The sequence below is a fragment of the Oryctolagus cuniculus genome, chromosome 21, assembly GCF_051225735.1.
Source record: "Oryctolagus cuniculus isolate XC-2025 breed Fujian yellow rabbit chromosome 21, ASM5122573v1, whole genome shotgun sequence".
NCBI lineage: Eukaryota > Metazoa > Chordata > Mammalia > Lagomorpha > Leporidae > Oryctolagus > Oryctolagus cuniculus.
In genome coordinates, this window is record NC_142887.1 from 28150712 (window position 1) to 28165944 (window position 15233).

Below are 15233 nucleotides of genomic sequence, written 5' to 3' on the forward strand. Positions count from 1 at the left end.
TGCTCCTCTGGCTGCCCGTCGCCCAGCGAAGGACGTCTTCCTCCACCCCCAGGTATCCACTCTGGGCACCCCCTCCCCATGCCGGGTGGAGAAGTGAGGCGTGCAGCAGAGGGTCCCTGCTGGGCCCAGCTTCCAGGAGCTGGTGCACTGCCTATGATCACAGAGGCCCGCGGTCCGCCCAGCCGGTGCCTCTGAGCTTGAACACGTGGAGCTGTGGCACCTGCTGGCTCCCCTCCACTCATCTCCCAGCGCAGCCAGCATCACCTCCCCAGGGGTCCGGGCTCCGAGCCCTTGACAGTGCATCTCAGCTGTTCTGAACCAACAGGCTGCTGCAGACCCTGACCTTGGCCCAGTCCCTTTTCTTGTCCCAGGTCTCAGTCTCCCAATCCGAGTGCCTCTCCTGCCAGTGTGGCTGGCACTGGGGGACTTCCTGATTTGCTGTCTTGTGATCTTAACCCATGGAGCCCTCCATTTCAGTGGCTACAATTCTTGTATTTTTTTTTTAAAGACTTATTTATTTGAAAGAGTTACGAGAGTGAACCATTGGTTCACTCCCCAATTGGCCGCAACAGCCAGAGTTGCGTCCATCCGAAGCCAAGAGCCAGGAGCTCCTTCCGGGTCTCCCATGTGGGTGCAGGGGCCCCAATGCCTGGGCCATCTTCTATTGCTTTACCAGGCCATAGCACAGATCTGGATTGGAAGTGGAGCAGCCGGGACTCGAACCAGCACCCATATGGGATGCCGGCACTGCAGGTGCCAGCTTAACCCCCTAGGCCACAGCACCGGCCCCTGTGTTAGTAATTGCAAAGCATCTGTGACTCTTCCCTCTGTGGGCGGCTTAGTGCTTGCTGTGTCGTCACAATGGTGATGGTTCTTTGTGACCACCAGCACTCACTGTTTTCTCTCAGGTCCTTCTTGTCCTGGGGTTTTCCTCCCTAGGGATTGTGGGAACAGAAGAGGGTGCGTAGGGGCCACAAGAGGCCGATAAACCCCAAGGTCATGCACTTGACAGCGGCAACCCCACGTAACCTTCCAGACGTGCATTTTCCTTTCTTTGGGTAAATTCCGGCCCATCGGGGAGGAGGTGGGTGACAGCAGCCTGTGCAGCCCTGTCCGTGTCTCTCAGCGGGCGCCTGGGTTGTGGTCTTGTCCTCATTCCCTAAACAAGGCAGCTTAACAACTGCTTACCCAGCCTTGACCTTGCATGAGGGATTGCACACGGCCTGGAGACGCTGAGCGCGCGGGAGGGTGTGCGTGAGCCCCGGGCCAGTACTTCTCGGTTTCATAGCAGAGACTTGAGCGGCCCCAGGGATGTCGTTGTCTGCAGCGGGTCCTGGCCCCAGTCCCTCGTGGATACTCATGCATCTCCCTGAGGGTGGGTTTGTTCCTGTGCGGCCCCCTCCCCCGCACTGAGGCTTCTGGACTTGACGGGTCCAGGGACCATCAGCACTTTGGAAGCCAGGTTCCCTTCTTTGTGCATCTCCAATTCCTCTGGGCCTTGGGGTCAGGTCCACACCTCTCCCAGCACGTGAGCAGCCTCCGTCTTGCTATGGGGACGTGGCAGTGGGTGGCAGGTGTGTTGGGGCTGCATGGGGCTGTGGGCCGTGGCTGGCCGGGTCAGGGGCTCATAGCTGTGCAGGTGCCACCATCCGTGCATCTGTGCTGGGTCCGGGGTGCTTTCTGCCCAAGCCCGCCCCCTTTCATTGTCTCTAGCCCCTGGCCTCCTGTGGCCACCTCTGGCCTTGCCAGGCTTGTGGCCCCCTGTCCCCTTGTTATAGCCTCTGCAGGTGGCTGTTCAATGTCCCATGTCCCCTTTTGCTCAAAGGATGAGGGGCCAGGCCCTCAATCTCTTGAGGCCCCCGGGCCGCTGGATCCCTGCCAGGTGTGTCGTGGATGTCCCCTCCCCCAGCTCCCCTGGGCAGCTGCCTGGCCTGGTCATGCCACAGGAAACAGCAGCCGAGTCCTGTCCACTCCCAGGAACCTGGCCCACGTTTCTCTCGAAATAAGCCTTCCTGGTGGCTTGTTTTGGTTTTCTATCTTGGGGTACAGATTTCTTTCAGCTAAAACACAGCTTGGAGGGGGCACTGATTTTTTTCTGAAACAAGACAGCTTGGGCGGGGGGCGGGGATGGGCAGGGAGGCTGCTGGTCAGTGCGGGGCGGGGCCATAATGCCCAGGGAAAGAGCCTGGGCTCCTCTTCCGAGGGGGGTGGGCTGGGGGGTGGTCCTGCATCAGACCAAGCGGTCTGCAGCTCTCTGCCCAGCGTGGCCCAGCCTTGCCCGCCCCCGGCCGCGGGGGGGGGGGGAGCTGCTGGCCCACACGCAGCGGGGGCACCTGCCCCGCGGCCCCCTCCAAAGGCCAGGCCTTGCCGCTGGTCCCCTCCCATGCCCTCTGCCACTGATTGGAGTGGATCGGTGCTCACCAGGGACCCCGGGCGGGGGGCTGGGCACGCCTCTTGCCCTGGCCGGGAGCAGCGCGGGCGCCCCCTAGGGAGCTGCTGGCATCGGAGCCCTGGGTGCCTGCTCGGCTGAGGACCCAGGCCGCTCCACTTCCCCTCCGCAGATGACTCCGGGGACGACGACGACGAGACCGTGGCCCCGACCGACAAGAGCGAGCTCCACCACACCCTGAAGACCCTCTCCCTGAAGCTGGACGACCTCAGCACGTGCAACGACCTCATCGCCAAGCACGGCGCGGCGCTGCAGCGCTCCCTCACCGAGCTGGACGGCCTCAAGATCCCGACCGAGAGCAGCGAGAAGCTGAAGGCGGTGAACGAGCGGGCCACCCTCTTCCGCATCACGTCCAATGCTATGATCAACGTGAGTGCCCTCCGCCATTCTCCACCACAGCGCTTATCAGTTCAGGGAGGCAGGGATGGTCGTTTGGCCTAGTGGGTAAGACGCCCGTGTCAGAGTGCCTGGGTTCGAATCCCACTCCTCTCTGGATTCCAGCTCCCTACTAACGCTGACCCCGGGAGGCAGCTGTGAGGGCTCCAGTGCCTGGGTCCCTGCCACCTCTGTACTAGACCTGGATGGAGTTCCCACCTCCCAGCCGTGACAGGCGTTTGGAAGAATGAATCAGGAGATGGGAGCTCGCTCGCTCGCTCTCTTTCTCTCTCACATAGGAAAGTAGTTGGTTACAAAAAAATGGAATTAAAAGATAAATTTGTTTTGGTGCAAAAAAAAATTGAAATCCTTCATATGAGGGGTCTTTAAAAAGTTCAAGAAAATGAGAATTGCTGGGGCCAGCGTTGAGGTACCTGCTGCCTACGATGCTGGCATCCCATGCAGGAGCCAGTTCGAGTCCCAGTTGCTCCACTTCCCTGCTAATGCACCTGGTGAAGCAGTGGAAGATGGCACAAGTCCTTGGGCCCCTGCCACCCACATGGGAGACCCGGAAGAAGCTCCTGGCTCCTGGCTTTGGCCTGGCCCAGCCCCAGCCATTGCAGCCATTCGGACTCTCCTTCCTTTCTCTCTCTCTCTCTCTCTCTCTCTCTCTCTTTCTCTCCTTTCTTCCCTCCCTCCCTCTCCCACACACACCCCTCCAAAACTCTGCTTTTCAAATAAACAAGATAAACCTTAACAATTTTTCTCCACCAAAACGAACTTAGCTCTTAATTCCATTTTCCATGAGCTTTTTGAACTATCCTCTCCCGTCAGGTCATGCACGCAGCCACTGTAGGGTAAGGCTGCGCTTTCTCATGGCCCAGTGCGGGGTAGGGGTTGGCTGTGGAGTCTGGCGGAGGCTGGCAGGTGTTTCTTGCCTGGGCGAGGAAGGTCAGGCTCCCAGGTTGTAGCCGTGTGCCCACACAGTAGGGACACGGCAGCCACACTGGCCCCCGCAGCTGCTCTGGCTTCACCCACCTGGTGCAGCAGGATCGGGACCCACGTAAGCAGGGGCGTATGTGAGTGGCAGGGACTGGGGGTGGGGCTTCCCTCAACCAGAAGAGCTTTGGAGCCGAGCCTGGTGAGCGATGAGGGTCGGCCAGCTCCCTGAATCCTGGAAGCCTTTTGCCGTGACTGGCAGCCAGAGGGTCTTTCCATGGTGGCAGGAGCCAAGCGTCCACCAGGCTTCTGGCCCTTCCTCTCTGTGCCTGGTGAGTGTCCCCCAGAAATGGGCCCCTCCAGGCCTCCCACCTGCAACACAGCCACATCTCTTCACAAGGACACCATCCAGGCCTGAGTGCCGGGGACCAGGGGCTTAGGGTGGCAACGCCGGGAGCAGGGGTGCAGAGAAGGGGACCAGAGACTGTTGTTGAGGGACCATCAGGCTGGCTGGAGACCATGGGCAATGCTGGTAAGCAGGGGAGGGCTGAGGGTCAAGATCAGCTGCAGGCCCAACAGGAAGATGGGTTCATGGGAGGCATCAGTCCTGGGGGTTGGCTGCCAGGCCTGTGTCCAGCTCTAGGGAAGCCTGGGACAGTCGAACCTGTGTGACAGGTAAGGCGGGTGGGGAAAATGGACCCTGCTACCCACTTCAGGCCCCGATGCCCAGGATAAACCCTGGGTGGCTGAGACCTGTCCCTAACCTGCCTCGCCTACCTGTTGGCACAACTGTGGAGCAGAGAGCTGCCACACACACAGACACACACACAGACACGCACACAGACACGCACATGCACACACACACAGACACACACATGCGCGAACACACACACACACACCATCCGGACAGGCTCAGGCATGGGGCCGCACACAGGTGCAGCCTTGGGGATGCCCAGCGTAGAGTCTGAGGCTGAGCAAGGTGTGCCGTCTTCCCAGACTCCTGGGAAACTCAGCTCCCAGCATCCCTTTGTCTCTGCCCGGTGCCCACCGTGGTCAGGGGTGCAGCTAGGATCCGTGTGCCCGGAGGACCAGGGGGCTGCCGGGCTGCAGCTCTGGGCCACGCTGCATCTGTGTCCTCGTTTGCCGTCACTCCTGCTCTGGGCCACTGTCCTTAAAGCCAGGGGCTCTTCTCCACACCCCTGGTCCCTGTCCGTCCACTGGGGACCAGCACAGACGCTAAACCTTGCCGGGCATAATGACGGCACTCTGGCCTGGAGGCTCCTCTGTGTCCACAGAGCTGTGAAGGCAGCCCCCGCCTGAGTGCAGGATGAGTTGCCCTAAGGGAAGCACTACCCCCTGGGATTGGTTACCGGCCTGTTTCCAGTTCCAACTCTAGGGAATCACTGGACAGTCAGGCCCAAGTGGTGGGAGTTGCCGTCCCTCAGGCCATCTCCCCAAGCTCCTGGCTGTGAAATCGGGGAGGGAGGGCAGGAGTGGGGGCTGCCCCAACAGGCCCCAGGCGGGCTTCCTTCCTGTTCTGGAAGGGCAGTGAGCATGGCTGTCAGGCCCTGGATGTCCAGATTCCCACCCGGCGCCCGAAGGTCCCAGGACACGTTGTCCTGACCCCCAGCCAGACCTCAGCTCCCACCTACTGTGACGAGGGGGTTGGATGCGGGATCAATGACTGAGGCAATAGTGTGGTTTCCACCCCTGTTCCCCAGGGAGGCTGTTCAGGACCCCACCTAGCCGCGTGCTCCGCACAGCCTTTTAGGAATGCTTGGTGTCTGAGAAGTAGGCGCTAAGCCTCAGAGGAGCTGCCCAGTGCCACCCAGCCAGTAGCTGGCCAAGCTGGGACGCAAGCCCACGTCTGGGTGCCCACTGTGGGGTGGGGTGATGGCCCCATCCTCTGTGAGGCCCTGAGTGAGACGCTCCAGTCCCCTGCAGGCTGCCGTGGCTGAGTGGCTGCCGTGGCTGAGGGTCTGCCGTGGCTGAGGGGCATTGAACACAGACTCCAGCAGCTGCTGCACAGCCCCGCCCAGGCCTGTAGCAGGCAAGGACTCAGCAGGGAACAGGCAGCCCAGGGGGCCCCAGGCCGCCACACCTGTGCTTGCTGGTGTGGCCTTCCACAGGGCCGGCAGCTCATCCACCCGCTCTTCTGAAAATTGAAAGACAGAGAAAGACAGAGAGAGGTCATCTCCATGCACAGGTTTACTCCCCAACATGCCCACAGGGGCCAGGGCTGAGCCCGGCCAAAGCTGGGAGCAAACAGCTCTTACCAGGTCTCCTACCTGGGTGGCAGGGGCCCAAGGACCTGAGCCACCCCCTGCTGCCTCCCAGGGCGCAGCACTGGGCGGAAGCTGGGCTCCAGGAGCGGAGCTGGGACTCGGACCCGGGCACTGTGACATGGGGTGTGGGGTCCCAGCTGCTGTCAAAAACCACGGAGCCAAACGCCCACCCCACATGCCCCCACCCCCACCCCTGCCACATTCGCCTACTTTGAAGGCTGAGTAGGGGACTCAGAGATGCACTGGGGCTGTAGCCACTGTGAGCCCACCTCCTCTGCCTGCCCTCCCCCCTCAGTGCCCCCCACCCCCACTTCACCGCCCACCCCTGTCTGTGGCCCGTGGTGCCGCATGGACTCTGCCACCGAAACCCCTTGCCCGGCCTCTGTGCAAAGACGGGCCACGGTCCCCCTTGCGATGCCAGCCTCCACTGCCTGCCTGGCACAGAGCCCAGCACGTGGGCGCCTCCACAGCAGAGAGAGGAGGGAGGAGAGCGAGAGAGAGGAGCGGGGAGGGAATTGTGAACGAACATGGGAGCGAGTGAATGAATGAATTGCTTAGTTCCTGGCACGGCTCCCTAGTGGATCGTTTCTCGATTCTGATAAAAGCCAGTGCGCAGATCCGTTTGGATTACTGCTTTGGGTAACAGCGAATCAGCCTGCCATCTAGGAGACAGCTCGCGGCCCTGGTAAATGGCTTCGGGTTTAGAATGAGCCTTGAACCCCAGCGTGGCCCCGCGTAGGGGGCTGTGTCCCCCGTGTCAGCGCTGGGGAACCGGGGGCACGGGCGTCGTGGAGTCACACTGGGTCTGACACGGGGGCTCGTGTTTCGGATGTTAGCTCTCCAAAACGCGGGTGCTAAGGACCCGGTTTTCTCCTGTCTTTCCTGGAAGTTTATCCAAGGGCCGGCACGTCTTCTGTCTGTGACTCTGTGGCTTCTCACCACCACAGCTTCGCTGCTATTGTCGTCATCATTCCCCCAGGCCCAGGGGATCCCGTGCAGCTCCCTGGGGCGACCCCTGCAGCGGAGAGAGGCCCCAGGGGCTGGCTCTGGGGCCCTCGGGGCAGGTTCCTGGCCAGGGGGCCGCTGTCCTGCTCTGACAGCTTGCTCACTTGGGGCCTGGAGAGCCGGGTAAAAATAGATTCCAGAACTGTCCCCAATCGGTCGGCAAACTGGCAGCCAGCTGGTGCCGGTTCCTGTGTGCGAGGGGGTAAAGTCTTCCGAATGTGGAAAGGACTATTTTTCAAGTGGTAGCGGGAGCAGAAGGCGGCCTCACCTACGCCGACAAGTGCGTCACAGCGCGGAGCAGCCGGAGGGGGGGGGCGGGGGGCGAGGGGCGGGGCAGTGCTCAGCCAGGCGGCTTGGCTCGCCGGGCCATCCTCCGTGAACCAGCCCCCCCCCCCTCCCCGTCATGGCGCTTGGGGTTGTCATTCCTGCTCTGGGATGCCTACGTGTGGTGGCCTGCCTGGGCTGGGCAGGCCCAGGCCTGCATCTGTGTCGCCCCCTTCCCCTCTGTGCGGCGTGTTTGAAGCTCGGTGCTCCTCTCAGTGGGAGGGGAGGGGAGACCCCCACTGACCTGGCTGCAGCCCCTGCTGTGGGAGGGGGCTTGGGGAGACTTCAACTCTGCTTTCTTCCCCATTCGCCACCTCTGGGACCCCCAGGCCAGTGAGAGGTGGGGGTCTGCAGTGATGATGACCACACGAGGCTGAGCATGGTGGGAGGGGACAGAAGGGTCTCCTCCGACCCCTGAAGCCTGAGGGCAACCACAGGACAGATGCCAGATGCCTGGTGCACTGATACAGGTAGAAAGAAGGTGCCTGTTCCCACGCCCCCTGCACCCAGGACTCCTGGGATCTGTTGTTTTTGTTTTTGTTTTTGTTTTTAATTTGGTAGAGTTATAGACAGTGAGAGAGACAGAGAGAAAGGTCTTCCTTCCGTTGGTTCACCCCCCAAATGGCCGCTACGGTCGGCGCTGCGCCAGTCTGAAGCCAGGAGCCAAGTGCTTCTTCTTGGTCTCCCATGCGGGTGCAGGGGCCCAAGCACTTGGGCCATCCTCCACTGCCCTCCCGGGCTACAGCAGAGAGCTGGACTGGAAGAGGAGCAACCGGGACTAGAACCCGGCGCCCACATGGGATGCCGCCGCTGCAGATGAAGGATTAGCCAAGTGAGCCACAGCGCCGGCCCTGGGACCTGTTGTGTGTGCTGGTGGCTGGAGATAGAGCCAATCATACTGTATACACCCCCCGCACACTTGGCCACCTCCTCTGCCACCCACCCCAGTGTCCAGCAGTGCGCTGGGACCTTCTGTGTGTTCCATCTAGGACAGCCTTGGGCGAGACTCATGCTCACAGGTTTCTGGCTCCTCAGACCCTCCCTCCTGAGGGCTGGCAAGGCTGCTCCAGGCCACACGCAGGCTGGGGAGGGGACCCAAATCGGCTGACCCGTGCCCTGCTCACCTGCCCGTGCCCGGGTGGACAGCGAGGTCATTGTCAGGATTAGGATTAGGAACAGCAAACGCGCTTAGTTCCTTCCGCTCCCCAGGATACAGCTGGGCGGAGGCTCCTGGCTCAGGGGCCGTCTCTGGCCCATGGGATGCTGGTTTCATCCAGGTGGACTTCTCGGAGAGAGAAGCCCGCAGCTGGGCAGGGCATCCCCGAGCCAGAGGCTGCCCCTGGTTGTCCTGGGCTTCATAGTGCTCACTCCACCTTGGGGCAGCTCCCGGGGCCTTCCCCATGGAGGTGGCACTGTACCCTCCCTGCAGCCCTGGGGGGTGAGAGGAAGGGGCAGGGTTCCCAGGCTGAGGACAAGGAACCCCGATGGATTACAGAATCAGGGACTCTGGGAGGCCCCGGGACCTGGCCCGTTTGTCCCGAGGAGGTCTGGGGCTTGCCCGTGTGGGACCCAGACACCAGCTCTAGCTGCCCAAGGGACTGCTCGTCACCTCCCCTGGCCTGACACAATACAGAGTATGATGCGGGTAGGCGACTGGGGTCAGCCCGACTCTCTCCACCTGCCCAGGGCTAGGGACCAACACGTTGGCACCAGAGACAGCTGCTGAGAGCCTGCAGGAGACACGTGGCTCTGCGGGCCCTGGCTGGGTCCCCAGGAACCTCCCCGCTCCCACCCGCCGGCCCCCTCTGCCGGGCCCCTGGCCTAATCCAGCTTAGCGCACAGCCCACAGGACACAGCCCAGCTCAGCATTCTGGGGGGGCGGGGCTGGGCCGGGTGCTGCCTCTCCCCTCAGCGGGGCCGGCATGGGGCCTGGAGGAGACCAGCGGCAGCCAAGGAGACCCTGGGAGCTGGGGATGGACTCCAGGTGGGTGCCTCAGGAGTAGGGGGGCAGGGACAGGGTTCAGGAGGTGACCAGGGTGGCTGATGTGCTGCAGGGCCCTGCCCCCAGCAGGAACAAAGGCCCTGGGTCCCACCATGCAAGCCCCTCGATATTAGGGTACAGCAACCTCCGCCTTGACCCCCCTCTCAAGGTGAGCACAGTGCCCAGCCTGGCCAGACGTGACCCCAGCTGTCCCAAGGGATTTGACTTCCTGGATCCCTATGGGTGGCCATGGCCATGTGTGGTTCAAGCCTTGTACTCTGGGGTGAAGGATACTGAGAGCCAGTCCCTTCTTCCCAGAGGCCAGGGCTGGGTTCTGTGGCACGGACAGGGCTGTTCCCAGCCATCTTCATGAGTGATCATCTCCTGGGAGCCCAGCTCCACGCCAGGAGAGTCACGGATCCCACAGCATCCTGCCCTCAAGGGCTCCCAGCCAGCCGTGATGATCCAGCTTCCCCAACAAACCTGCAGCTCTGGCTCCATGCCTTGGGAGGCTCGCAGGTGCACAGGGACTCTCGATCCTGGCCCCACACCTGCTCGTGGCCTTGGACAAGTCTTGCTCATTACAGAAACCAGCTACCAGGATGCCCGAGTCGGTGGTGGGGACGGGTGCCTCCGATGGCCCTGGATCCCAGTCAGCAGGTGGTATGGGGGAGGGGAGGCTGGCATCAAAATAAGCAGGTGGGTCGGAGATTGAACTGGTGAAAGGGCAAGAAGACAGGATAGCCCGGAGATGACACTGGCCGGGATTTGAGGTCAGGCGTGGGGGAAACTCGATGAAGGCTCGCCTCTCCCCCGCGGGAGAAAATGGTGGTTTCCCCAGGAACAAGGAAGGGAGAAGATAAGGAGCTGAGTTCATCTTTACTTTTGCTGCTAGGAAGCCCTGACATGCCTTGTGGGACTTATTCGCGAGACCTTGGGCTGTTTTGTACTGTTGTTAGCTGGCTGTGTTAAGTCTTCACTGGCGTGAGTTAACAGGAGAGCAAAGTGCCCAGCTCACGGACAGACATGGTTACACACTGTAGCGGGTTGGCTGGCCAGGGATGGAGCAGGCACTGTGCGGGGCACAGCAAGCAGAAGCACCCCAGGACCAGCAAGGACTCAGAGGCTTAGGAAGCGTCTGTTATCTCTGTGTGTCATAAGGCTCTGTGTTCAGCACAGCCCTGGCCTCTACACCCTCGGCCCAAAGGGGACAGTCAGCGGGGCTGTGCTTGGCGGGGGCGGGGAATGTGGCCCCGGGTCCCGTCCTGCTTGTCTCAGGATGGTGCACAGTGTGTAAGGGGCAGTGGGCCTCATGGCTTGTGCAGAACAAGAGTGATCCCTTTGGGTCGCCACTGCTGTGAGGGCTTAGAGCGGTGAGGGGAGGGAGGGACGGGGCAGGGAAGGGTTTGGCTGCGTCATTCTCGGTCAGGCCCGGAGCCATCCAGGCCCACCTCCCGGGTCTCCAAGTTGCCTGGCAGCCATCGAGCCACACCCACAGGGGAGGAGCCTTCTGGAGGACTGATCTGCAGATAGCCCCAGACTCCCTGCTAAGCGCAGAAGATAAGGAGATTGCCTTCCTTCTCTCAGGAGCTCTCTCCCTGCCCCGCCCCACCCTGACTGTGCCCTGTTGGGAGGCGGGCCAACAGAAATCCCTGCTGGGGGGGGGGGGGCATGAATCCTGGGAGCTGCTGGGAACTGAGCCTCAGTTTCCCCCCTCTGTCAAATGGGGGCGATCTTGCTCCCGCCTGGAGGGTCTTGCTGGGTGAGCACAGGGTCTGGTGGACGTAACTGCTCTCATCTCCAGGAAGACAGGGGCTTAGAGGGCTGGAGCAGCTGGGGCCAGACCCTGGGGCTTCCAGCTGCCAGCGCCATGTGCCTTGTTTTCCCCAGTCATGTTCTGTCTCCACAGCTTCAGAGTGGGGGACTCCCTTTCCCTGCAGGAAAGGGGGGTGAGGGGTGGATAGCAGAGGCTGGCACTCAGGAGGGCCTGTTAAATGAGTAACACACTTGGGCAGGTCAGCCGCCAGTGCTCGGGTGCTCCAGCGCAGAGCCAGGGGCGCCTGTCCACCGGTGTGGGGAGGCGGAGGAGCTGGCCCATCTGTCCCTGTCCCACTGCCCTCAGTCCCAGCCCCCTGGTTAGGGCGCCGCTTGGCCCAGAAACTTCCAGGACACCGCTGACTTTTTGGGATTTCAGAGGAGCGGAGTCAGACAAGTTAACCAGACTCAGATGTGCCGGTGCAGTAGAGGCCGGGTAGTGTCAAGGCCGGCAGTGTCAGGGGGTGACCGGCAAGATGGGAGAGCAGCAGCAGGAGTTAGCAGCCAAAGGCGTGAGCACCAGGTGCTGGACGCCCCCCCGCCCAGTTCTGTCCGTGCCAACAGCCCCCGAGACGCTGGCACGTTGTCGCGGTGGCACCCCGGCCCTGTGGCACAGGTGAGGGTCTGCGTGCCTGTCCCCCTCCAGGAACCGGACGGTGAGCGACATGCGTGCATGGAGGCCGGCAGGTGCTCCACATTGGCCTCTGCAAGAAGGGTCGGGGAGGGAGGGCTTGGGTGGGGCCACAGGGGCAAGTGTGGCCCCTCCTACTGAGCTAAAGGCAACACCCAGGAAGGGCAGAGTGTCCCCCCCCTCCCCCGCGTGGACTTCACCACCCTCCAGGGCGAGCTGAGGCCTGGGCAGAATGACCGAGCCCTGCTGCCTCAGAGGGTGGCCGGCCCACCTGTGACCCTGGGTGTCAGAGCAGGCCACAAAGGGGAAAGTCCTAAAACGCAGAGTTCTGTGAGACGAGTTCCAGTCTCGGTTCTTCCGCCAGGCTACGGAGCGGGATGTGGCTCTTCCTGCTGAAGCCGAAGACTGGCCCAAGCTGCCGGTGGGGACAGGGCTCGGGGACAAACACTAGGCCCAGCGCAGTGAGGATCCAGAACCCAGCCTCCTCCAGCTCCCAGGAGCTGCCGCAGAGGGCAGTGTGGACCAGCACACCCAGAGCGCAGCGCCCTCCGGACGGGCATCGTGGCTGTGGCAAGCCAGCCAGGGCGGGTGCTGGTCCCCAGGCTGGTTCTGAGACAGCCGGGGTTCCCACTTCCCCAGGAAGCCAGAGAGGGCAATGGATGAGTTTCCGACCTCCCCAGCGAAGGGAGGGGAAGCTGGACAGATTCCCTCAAGGGCCACTCACTGCCCCTGCGGCCTGGCGCGCCCTGCGGGGTGTTTGGGGCTGGGGGGGGGGCGGGGCAGACAGGCCCTTGCCTGAGGCGCAGGCTCACATGGCCACTGTCCCCTCCGCAGGCCTGCAGGGACTTCCTGGAACTAGCAGAGATACACAGCCGGAAATGGCAGCGGGCGCTGCAGTATGAGCAGGAGCAGCGCGTCCACTTGGAGGAGACCATTGAGCAACTAGCCAAGCAGCACAACAGCCTGGAGCGGGCCTTCCGCAGCGCCCCGGGCCGCACCAACAACCCCACCAAAAGCTTCAGCGAGGGTGCGTGGGCGAGGGTGCGGGGCCTCAGAAAGATCATTGCGCTCCGCACAGTTTCTCTGCCGGGTGTCTCCTCCCCAACCCCCGGCCACGTGAACCTTCACGTGCCCACGTTCGGGCCAGCTTTGGCCAACCCTGGCCTGCCCCTCCTGTGCCTGTCACCGACTGGCCTACCAGTCTACTCCCCTGCTAGGCTCAGCTTCTGCAAAGGCAGTCGGCCCAGCTGACCTCTCCACAGCAGGCCCCCTACACCCTGGCCTTGGGCTGGGGGCTCCGTCAGAAAGGGGAGCTGGGCAGGGGCTGGACAGACCCACATGCTGAGAGGTCAAGGGTGGGGGGCTCCCGGAAAGAGGCACTGGAAGGAAAGGGTGACCCCCAGCCCTGAGAAATCACGGGGAGGGGAGACCTGGCTTGCCCCTGAACTTGGCTCAGGCCCGAGGAGCCCTCTGCGTGAAGTTGCAAACGACGGCAGCGGCTCCGCACGTGTCTCTAGGAAGCCTCTTGACTCCCAAAGGAGAGGACAGTGAGGAAGATGAGGATACCGAGTACTTCGACGCCATGGAAGACTCCACGTCCTTCATCACCGTGATCGCCAGGGCCAAGGACGACAGGTAGGGCCCTCGCCAGAGCAGGACCTGAGACGGCTCTGGTCTGGGAGGGGCCTCCCCAGGGTCAGCCTATCAGGCCCTGCTCTCAGGTTCCATCTGGTCTTCTGTCTCCAGCCACCTACGAGAGCCTGGGGGAGTTCTTTAGGTTGTTTCTCCGGAGAAGTATTTTTGCTTAGATTCTGTTCTTAAATCCAAAATGCCTGAACCAAGTTTGCACCAGGATTTTAATTTGCAGTGGAGAACAGGCCCACGGCTGGATGCAGTTCCAGCCCAGGGGTGAGGGGCAGGGGTCCAGGAGGCCACAGACGGGGGTGCCAGCCGCCTCCTCCATTCGAGGACAGACAGAAGCAGCGAGGAGGCCCTTGCTTGCCGATGCCAAGCCTCTGTTTTCTTTTTTCGTAAAACCCGCTCTTTTAGTTTCTCAGTGCACAGCAGCGACGGGAATTTGTTGGCAAGAACAGCAGTGCTGTCAGTGCCTGTGGGCATGGCCGGGCCAGAGGGAGGAGCGTGCAACCAGCAGGCAGGCTGGGTGTAGCTTGTGGTCAGCGACCAGCGAAGTCCCCAGCCACTCGTTTTTTCCGTTTTTCACACATCTATGTGCTTTCTTCCCAGGACATGGCTTCCCAGATCCTGCCCACCGCCACCCCCTAGGGAGTATATCCTGTCCCCGGTGTATTCCCGGCTCAGTTTCTGCTTCCCAGTATCGTTTTAAGGTTGCTCATGTCCTCTCGTTAACAAGCTTGGCCGTGAACTTCCTCTCACTTTAGTACCACAGAACCATCCCACTATCCCACAGCCAAGGAGGTCTGCTCAAGCTGCCCCCTGACCACCCCTCCTGTTCCTGGAAGCCCCAGGGGCCCGGGCTCTCATAACTAAGCAGTCCTCTCCCTCCCCTCAGGCCCTGACTGCCAAGGGCTCCGTCAAGCCCCAGCTGGCCATGGCTATAGCGCCCCCTGCTGCTGTGGCTGACTCTCCTCACCACAAATATTCCCGGGCACAAGGTTGTGCCATACCCACTTCCAGCCCAGCAGACAGCAAGGACACAGCAGGGTCTGAGTGAAGGAAGGGCCCGTGCAGCTCTCCCCCTGCACCTCATCTTGCTCCTGGGTCAGCCAGTTCCCAAGAAGGGGGCTGGGTACAGGGACTCCAGCCAAGCACTTCGTTCAGCAGCAGCTACTGGGGGCGTCTGTGGGAGCGTGGGTAGGTAGGCTCTCTTCAAACCACTGCCTATGTCCCTCAGCCCACACTTTGAGTATCCCAAACTACAGATTACCGCACTGGAGAAGCAGCCAAGGGGCAGGTGGTGCAGCCCTTCCGACCTCACCGTGAGGGTCTTGGTAAGAGGTGGGCCAGGTTCCAAGGGGGCCGAGAGCTGTCAACGTCTCACCTCCTCTTGTGTTCCCTGCAGAAAAGCAGAAGGTGGAACCGGCACGGGCTCTGTGGACTGGTCATCGACGGACAATGGCAGTGAGGTGAGGGACCCGGCACCCCACCTGCCCTGGGGGCTCCTGATCTCTCCTACAGCAGTTCAGGCCGAGCCAGCCTACGCTGCCTGCCAGCAGCTGCCTTGGCGCTAGTCCTTGGGGGTGGGGAAGAGTGTGGGGGTGCGGGGGCCTCTGCTGACAGGCATGCCCGGCTCCTCTGGCAGGTACTGGACAGTGCCGCGCTTGTGCCCAAGGCTTCATCCAAAGTCAAGAGGCGGTCCCGCATCCCCGACAAGCCCAACTACAGCCTTAACCTCTGGAGCATCATGAAGAACTGCATCGGCCGGGAGCTCTCCAAGATACCCATGCCGGT

At 62.0% G+C, this 15233-nt stretch overlaps 1 protein-coding gene and 1 long non-coding RNA gene across 10 annotated transcripts in view; one reads left to right on the plus strand and one right to left on the minus strand.

The window, feature by feature from the left end:
• The window catches only part of OSBP2 (oxysterol binding protein 2), a 141604-nt gene that overhangs the window by 111440 nt on the left and 14931 nt on the right, over positions 1-15233 (plus strand). For all 8 annotated transcript variants that reach the window (XM_089323388.1, XM_008272140.5, XM_089323389.1 and 5 more), the window contains 5 exons: positions 2562-2818; positions 12639-12831; positions 13322-13439; positions 14845-14908; positions 15085-15231. In XM_089323388.1, coding sequence (XP_089179514.1) covers positions 2562-2818; positions 12639-12831; positions 13322-13439; positions 14845-14908; positions 15085-15231 — 779 coding nt within the window. The remainder of the gene's footprint in view (positions 1-2561; positions 2819-12638; positions 12832-13321; positions 13440-14844; positions 14909-15084; positions 15232-15233) is intronic.
• The window catches only part of LOC127484703 (uncharacterized), a 30864-nt gene continuing 29076 nt past the window's right edge, over positions 13446-15233 (minus strand). For both annotated transcript variants that reach the window (XR_016227337.1, XR_016227338.1), the window contains one exon: positions 13446-14838. This is a non-coding gene — a long non-coding RNA (uncharacterized LOC127484703). The remainder of the gene's footprint in view (positions 14839-15233) is intronic.